Source organism: Plasmopara halstedii, assembly GCF_900000015.1.
Source record: "Plasmopara halstedii genome assembly, contig: Scaffold_614, whole genome shotgun sequence".
Taxonomy (NCBI): domain Eukaryota; phylum Oomycota; class Peronosporomycetes; order Peronosporales; family Peronosporaceae; genus Plasmopara; species Plasmopara halstedii.
Window position 1 is genome coordinate 2,378,558 of NW_020187532.1, and position 7,853 is coordinate 2,386,410.

Consider the following 7,853-nt stretch of genomic DNA (forward strand, 5'->3'; position numbering starts at 1 on the left):
CTGATCCATCGGATAAACGCTGTGCCGAACCCCATTCTCTCGAGCAGCCAGATCATGTAAAGCCAGTTCACTCGATCGAATGCCTTCTGGAAGTTCAAGAACATCGCATACGCCTCTTCATCGTGAGCTGTCACGAGGTCCTGCAAATCAGCGAGGAACCGTACATGGTGCTGGATCGACCGTCCTTTGACGAATCCCTTCTGGTCTGCGTAGATCAAGTCAGCGATGACGTGCTGCAGACGATATGTTAGCGCCTTCGGCAATACCTTCACATCGACCTGCATGAACGCTCTCTAAGATATTCTGGAAGGGAGATCATAAGCTTCATTAAAGCACAATTAAGTGAATATGATTACGGTCATAGTAGTCGATTAAAATGATTACTTTTTTATCTCAGCAGAGAAGCAGCTTTATCACATAATTTGGATCAACGTCATGAGTTAGGCAATCAATGTCTTTTCATCGAGCCACAAATTGTGGGCCAACTCTGACCGAATTTTCGTTAACTCAACGAGCTAGTCTCATCCTCTTATCTGAGGTCGTTTCGGAGAGTCCAAATAACCGAAAATGAATAGAGTCATGATTAGCCCTAAGTGTTGAAGTTCCGCAGTTCCGATGTGCGGCAGATTCAGTGGTTGCTGTCAGAGTCGCTTTGTAAAACGTTATCTCTTAGCAGTCTGGGCAGCTTTGTCTGATAGCTAGTATCAACTGATGTGCATGTAATTCCACAAAGCAATGGATCGCCGCTGTCGTACCTAATATGCCGTAGTTAGTGTGTAGTAACAATTCAAATTGGTCATAGCATCTAGTTAATCACACGTTTTGACTTTTTAACTACGTATTTCCAAAGCTTCACGTATTTTTCTAGGTACGTCATCGAAAAAATAAAATTTCGGTATCAGAGTAAGTTTTTGACAAAAAATAGATCTTTGACTTAAGCAAGAGACGTCCACTAAGCGATTCTATCCGTACACCATGAGCGAGCTACAGTTTATCGTTGAGCACTTAAACAAGAAACCATTTTGTTTAGGCTTGACGCTGGTGGCCTTTGACGAAAAAAGCAACTTCGAGCTGCTGCAAATTACACACGAGGTCTTTGTCGAGATTGATCCAACACGTCACTCAGGCGTGGATTTGCGAGCAGAGGCTGATGAGTCACGAGCTCAACGCTATCTAGAGTTTTTGCAATTACTCAAATTTCCATTACCTCGAGACATTAATGGATTTCGAGAGGCTTTGGCCCATGGCGATCGACAGACCATCGATACGTTACTGTACTGGGCACTCAAGAGTCTACCAGCGCATCAGAAACGAGCGTATCTCGGTCGATTCTTAGCTCCTCTTAATGTTCCACAAGAGCATTTTGGAGATGGGTGTAGGTCAAATACTGATAGCAATGTGTTGTATGGATTGTTGCGTCGAGTCTGACATGTTTTATTAACGATACAGCCTTAAAAGCCATGTACGAGAATTATCAACAACTACAGGACAAGTTTAAGGTCGTACACAAGGAGGCGGATCAGTTGAGGACTTCTAAATCTCGCCCTGGGGAACTCCGGCGTGAAATTTCTCAATTGGAAGAAGAATCTCAGCAACTTACGGAAAAGATTGCAAATCTAAAAAAAAAGACCACTTCGAATTCAGGATTCCAGGAGATATTGGCTGCAACAAGTGCACTGCGAAAAGAACAGGAAGAGCAAGCAAAATTAGCTGAACGGAAGCGCGACCAGATGCTGTCACTGTCGCTTGCTGAGAAACGTGCACAAGAAGCGGAAGCTCGACTACAAGATCTTCGTGCTTCATTATCACAGAATGCAACACCAGAGCAGCTCTTTGAGCGTCTGCAATCACAAGTCGCTCGAAACAAGGAAATTCTCTCCATTAAGTTTCCAACCGAATTCAAAACGAAGCAAGAGACATTACAACGACTTGAACGAACACTTAGCGAGCCTCGGAAGACAGAACAGGACATTGACGATATGGAAGACAATGTGCAGACTTTGAAACGTGCAATTCAAAACTACCAGACTCAGATAGCTGACGCCCAAATGGCCCAAAATAATGGAGAGGAAGACAAACTTGCTGTTTTTAGGCAACACGCAAGTCTTCAGGCTCGCAAATTGGCCGATAAAGAGGGAGAACTTGAAGAACAACGAGTTGAGCTAGAGCGACATAAGCGTAGCATTGAAATTTGTGAAGCTAAGTTAGCCTCTCTTTCCGGGACCAAGTTTATGAATCGGGACGAATTCAAACAGTACGCGACAACTCTACGCAACAAGACCAATCAGTACAAAAAGGTCAAAGCTGAATTGGCCGAGCTTGCTGCGGAGAGTGTGGTGCTACATCGCACCGAGCAGCTACTTAAAAGCAAAGACGCAGACCTGGAAGGGTTCTTACGTGACCTTGAACGCCAAAAGGGAGTCAGCGGTTTTTTTTCGACTCAGGAGAAAATTGACGATGTCTCTGTGCAGAATGCAAGAGTGAATGCACTGAAAGGTGAAACGCTTGAAGAGATTTCACGCGTTGTCACGAATATTAATCAGGCTTTAAAAGAGCGCAAGAACCAGTTAGCGCCACAAATTAAAGAGTTACGCACCGTTCGTCAACGCTACCAAGAGATGGAACAGATTTATCTAGAGCGTAAGTCTCAATATGATCAAACAGCCGTCGGGCTAGAAGCTGAGCGATTAAAGCTTGAGCAAGAGTGTGCTGCCTTTCAGGAAGACGCACTACGTGAAGAATCACACTACCATCTTCTGCATTGCCAGCTCGAGTTGCAGCAAGGAAAAGCAAACAAAGTTGCTCATGAAGTCGAATTTGAACAAGGCACATCGAATACCCGTCTGCTTCGAGATATTCGTTCATTTCAAGAGCTGTACAAACACAAAGTGGCGCAACAGGAATCACTGACAAAAGAGCTGCGTAAACAACAAAAAACACTCAAAAGTTCTGCACCTGCCAAAAAACAACAAAAAGAAATGTTTGAAGGTTTGTATCAGCTACTTGCATGTAAAGCTCGTCTCGCTCAACAAGATTCATCGAGTGCTGGAAAATTTAACAGAAACTCTGGAAGTACAGGACATGATGTTTATGACAGTTATAATGACATAAGAAACTACCATGTCGGTGGAGCCAACGTCATGACACTTATTGCTGAATAGATTTTCCTTACATTTTAAAAACTGTTATGATGATAGAATGCCAGTGTACGAATCTCACAGCAGTGTTTAAAGACTCAAACCTTCTAGTTGGAGAATCAATTCGGCCTTTTGATTTTCAAAACACCGGGTTAATTCCTTACAATCCCGTTCATAATCTTCCTCAAGCTGACGAAGCTTTTGTTGTACTAAAAGTGGTGAAGTATCGGCTGTCGCTCTGGCAGCTCGAATCGTCGCTGACTTTGAAGAAGCAATGCGTCGAAAATACTTCATAAATGACGGCTCATTGCTTTCAATATCTGGCTTGGAAGGCTCACCGTTGCAGCTCCCGTGACTACTGCTGCGACTGCTATTTCTTGAGCTAACCATTGAAGCAGTTGGAGCGGCCGGTGGACGAACAGTTCCAAATGCCGCGATAGGAATCATTGTACCGTACAAATCGCTCGACGTGATGTCGCGCTCGCGATTTTCAGAGCCAGTGCTCTCCATTGTAGAATTAGCTGACATGTTAACTTCATCACCTCGGAACACCATTGTATTGCATGCGTCATCATCCGGGGATGCGTTGGAGGAGAAAACAGTGGTTCCACCGTTAAAACCACAACCAAGGGAATTACACTCGTTCCGTCGGACCGATGAAAAACCAACTGCAGTGTCTGAGTGTCCAGAGCCATTAAAGCAGCTGGTGCCGTTGTTGAACATCGACCCATTGCGGAGCATTGTGCTAAGATCAGCAACTGAAAGCGAGCCATCGGGACGACCAGTCGCTGCATCACGAAAATCAGCTTCGTCTTCGGCACCTCGCTGCCTGGCTTCATGCACAAGCTCCAAGCTTTTTTCGACTAGCTCCTGCAAAACTGGTAGACCGGCCATTCGACCTCCAGTCATTAACGCGCGATCTACATTCGAGCGCAAAGAATCCACATTACGGGCAATAAAAGGATGATGCAGCAAATTCTCTGCCGAAGCACGCTCTTGAGGATCTTTTTTCAAGCACAAGGCGATAAAGTCTCGAAATTCAGCGGAGAAATTAGCAGGAGCACGAAGTTCGGGAGGTGCACGGTTTGGGATCAAAAAGATAGCACGCATTGGATGCATGTGAGCAAGAGGTGGTTCACCCTCGGCGAGCTCGAGTGCTGTGATACCCAATGACCAGAGATCTGCCTTGCAGTCGTACTGAGCTTCTTGTATTACTTCTGGTGCCATCCAAAATGGAGTACCAATAACTGTCCGACGCTTCCCTACAGTCGCTGTTAACTGCGCCGACACGCCAAAGTCTGCCAACTTAGTCACACCGTCTCGATTAAGGAGAAGATTTCCAGCTTTGATATCGCGATGAATTAAACCTTGAGAGTGTAAGTGAGCTAGACCCAAAGTTATGTTCGCGCAAACAGCAGCGATTTCTGCTTCACGTAATACCTGCCGTCCACGTAGCACGTGTAAATCAGCAAGTGAGCCAGCAGCACAAAATTCCATGGCAATCCAGAGCTGAGATTCGTAAGAAAAACTGCCGAGGTATTGCACTACAAACGGTGACTTGCATCGTTCCAAAATCAAAATTTCGCGTGTAAGCTCCTCGTATGCAGCACGATCTTCATTCTCCACAGGGACGACTTTGAGTGCCACGACCTCAGCACTTGATTTGTTCACAGCTTTGTAAACCTTGCCATAAGACCTGACAAAGAAAACCAACTTAAACACTATTTCTATGTAGCAATAGCATTTAAACCCACCCTTCACCAATGCGTTCTAGCACTTCAAAAACAATTTCAGGATTTTCGTCTCGCTGGATGCTTGTCATTGTAGAGACAAAGTCGCCCCCAACCGCAAAACTTGCAATGCTGCTAAGAAGGGAGCATATAGTCTGCCAGAATTAGACAAAAACTCAAACAAAAATAAACTGCATTTGCATCACTGAAGACGCAAGCTATTTGAAGCTCAACAACGGATATGCATTGCACTTGTGTGCATCATGAACATCGCGTAAGGTGCACATGAAGCTCTATGTTCCCGCAAACAAAGTTATACTTATGACTAATGATCCATATCTCAAGAATCATGACATAATGCCTCTTGAGAGTATTGCTAGGCAGCTACTGTTATGCATTCATATGGTATAGCGAGATTTTACTTTGCTTTTGGAATTGACATCACACGAGAGGTGCCGTTTGGACAAGAGTCGACAATCATGCATGTTAAATACCTTTAAGGATTTCTTGGTGACAACGAAAGCGGCTAGTCAATGTTGAATTAAGTAGAGCATTTTGATGTCAGATAACAAATTTGTAGCGAGCAACGGCGTGCAGAGTACTTTTGTCATTCACACAGGATTATGAAAATTCATTGTTACGTGATAGCGGAGTAAGGATACACAATCGTTCAAGCCTCAGTTTTTCAAGAAAAGATATAGATCAAGCGCTCTACATTTCTCGTCTTTACAAGACCATAAGTTCTGGGTTTTCCATATAAGTTTTGAACACCTGTAAGAATTGGCCAGCAATCACATCGTCAACCACGCGACGATCGGACGATAGCGTCACGTTCATAAGCGTTACCAGCCGTGGCTCTGGGTCGGCGCCTATTGCAATCTCACGAGGCGGAAGAATTTCTTTGCGACCACTTCCTACGGCCAAAATGCAGGCCTGAGGTGGATTTATTACAGCTCGAAATTGATCAATACCAAAGCTTCCAAGGTTAGAAACGGTAAATGAGCCGCCTTGAAACTCCTCAGGCTTAAGTTTATTCTGGCGCGCGCGGGACACAAGCTCCATAAATATGCTGTTGATACTGCTGAGGCCAAGAACATCCACTTTTGGTACGATTGGGGTAATGAGTCCTGAAGGTGTAGCTACAGCCACAGACACATCAACGCTCGAATTTGGCTTTAAACTCTGAGTCTTGACATCAAAGAAACAATTAGCCTCAGGAACGTCACGCAACGCGAGTGCCACAGCCTTGAGGACGAATTCGTTTATCCCGACCTTCACGTCGTGTTTGACTTTAAGCTGTCTACGGAATTCAAGGGTGCTGTCGATCTCGCAGTCAATACTCGTATAGCTGTGGGGTACGTCTTGCTTAGAAGCTGCAAGCCGTTTAGCAATGATCTTGCGCATATTCGATAGCGGGAAGTCTTCATATTCAACGTCTTCTGCGATAGCCACAGCTTGTTCAGTTAAAAGCTTTTCTTTTGGTTTCATCGCCTTCTCCAAAGGCGAATGGTTGAACTCGGGAAGCAATGCACGCTTGCCTTTAAACTTGATTAAAGGGACACGACCGTTGTTCGTCGACACTGCAGCAGGTGCTGGAGATGTAATTGGATTAGACTCACGGTTATCTTCAGGCTTTGAAGAAGGCATGGCTTCATCTGAAAGGTTGGCTAGGTCTCCACTCTGAAGCAAACCGTTGTATATATCCAGATCTTCCACAGTGTAGGCGAGCAGGGCACCGATTGGCAAGTCAGTAGAGCCCTCAGGGCACACAATCTTGGCCAAAACAGCATCATCTTGCATTTCATAATCTACAACAGCCTTGTCAGTCTCTACCTGGCACAGCACTTCGCCAGCCCTCACTTCTTCACCCTCTTTTTTTAACCACGCAGATAATGATCCTGTCTCCATCGTGGGTGAAAGAGATGGCATTGTAAGAGGGGATACGCCTTCAGGTAGTGATGAGAACGCTCGACGCAAAAGAGGTGCTACGCGGCGCTTTAAAGCTAGCGCTTGAAGCGATCGATTAAGCAAAACGGAGCGCATTTTGTTTTGATCGGTTTGTGGCCCGGGGGGTTGGCCATCGAAACGCTATCAAAGCTAAGATAAATTATGATTAATTTGGAATAAAAGATGGATACTCTTACTGGCTGTTGAGGTAGCCATATGGAAGGAGTGTAAATTAGATACACCCGAGAAGTTGTCTATGATATTGTATTATTCAGCCTTACTATACAGGCACGTCGCCATAACTCGTGCCGCCATCTCTCCTGCAGACTAATATGACAGAATTCCTTACGGTTTCCCATGGAGAATTGACAGAAGCTGTGGCGGATATTTTATTGTATTATTGTGTGAACCTTAAACGACTGTCACAAGTGTACGATTACAATATTATACAATTGTACGATTTCTTACAATGTACTTTTGTGGAATTGCGAGATCAGGAGTACCAAAGTATCAGTACTTACGAAGAGGTCTGTAGTGCACCTGTGCTGTTAGCCTCAAGTGAAGCAAAAGAGTTACTTCGAGCAAATTGTAAATATGCACATTTAGTGTCAGTAAGCAAAGCAATTTAGATAAGTGATTACTCTCAGTTTCACTCTTGGGTAGAGCGTGCGAGTGCAACTTTTGTGTGATTATTAAAGTGGGCTTTTTGGGGCATAATGTACCCCGAAAAGGTGCGCAGCAAACCCATTGCAGATCTAAAGACTGCTGAGCGCAAAGTGCAGCGGGGCTGCCGTGGCGTTGTGCTTAGAGGAAGCGTAATTTAGGTCGCCGACCTTTCGCTCTATACTTAGAGCAAGTACGAGTTAGCAGATCGCACCCGCTTAATCCAAGAGTAATTGTTGCCTTAGCCCAAGGCTAATTACTCTCCCGTTTTAAAACCAAAACTAATTTTTATTTATTTTTATCTGCGGCAAAGCCGAGGATGTATAGATTTTCCTAAATATATATAGTAAAATCTAAATACATGCATAACTACTGG

General features: G+C 44.5%; 3 protein-coding genes across 3 annotated transcripts; 1 reads left to right on the plus strand and 2 right to left on the minus strand.

Annotated features, from left to right (window-relative positions):
- Positions 1-975: 975 nt before the first annotated feature.
- On the plus strand, positions 976-3,161 carry PHALS_12463 (uncharacterized protein; the record flags this gene model as incomplete). Its single annotated transcript, XM_024728016.1, has 2 exons — positions 976-1,375; positions 1,450-3,161. The coding sequence occupies 2 exons, from the start codon at positions 976-978 to the stop codon at positions 3,159-3,161; spliced, it is 2,112 nt and encodes a 703-aa protein (XP_024578535.1).
- Positions 3,162-3,227: 66 nt separating this feature from the next.
- Positions 3,228-4,959, minus strand: PHALS_12464 (ste ste20 mst protein kinase; the record flags this gene model as incomplete). Its single annotated transcript, XM_024728017.1, has 2 exons — positions 3,228-4,833; positions 4,892-4,959. 2 exons carry the CDS (start codon positions 4,957-4,959, stop codon positions 3,228-3,230), a joined length of 1,674 nt encoding a protein of 557 aa, XP_024578536.1.
- Positions 4,960-5,593: 634 nt separating this feature from the next.
- On the minus strand, positions 5,594-6,910 carry PHALS_12465 (pyruvate dehydrogenase complex dihydrolipoamide acetyltransferase; the record flags this gene model as incomplete). Its single annotated transcript, XM_024728018.1, has 2 exons — positions 5,594-6,675; positions 6,736-6,910. 2 exons carry the CDS (start codon positions 6,908-6,910, stop codon positions 5,594-5,596), a joined length of 1,257 nt encoding a protein of 418 aa, XP_024578537.1.
- Positions 6,911-7,853: the final 943 nt, after the last annotated feature.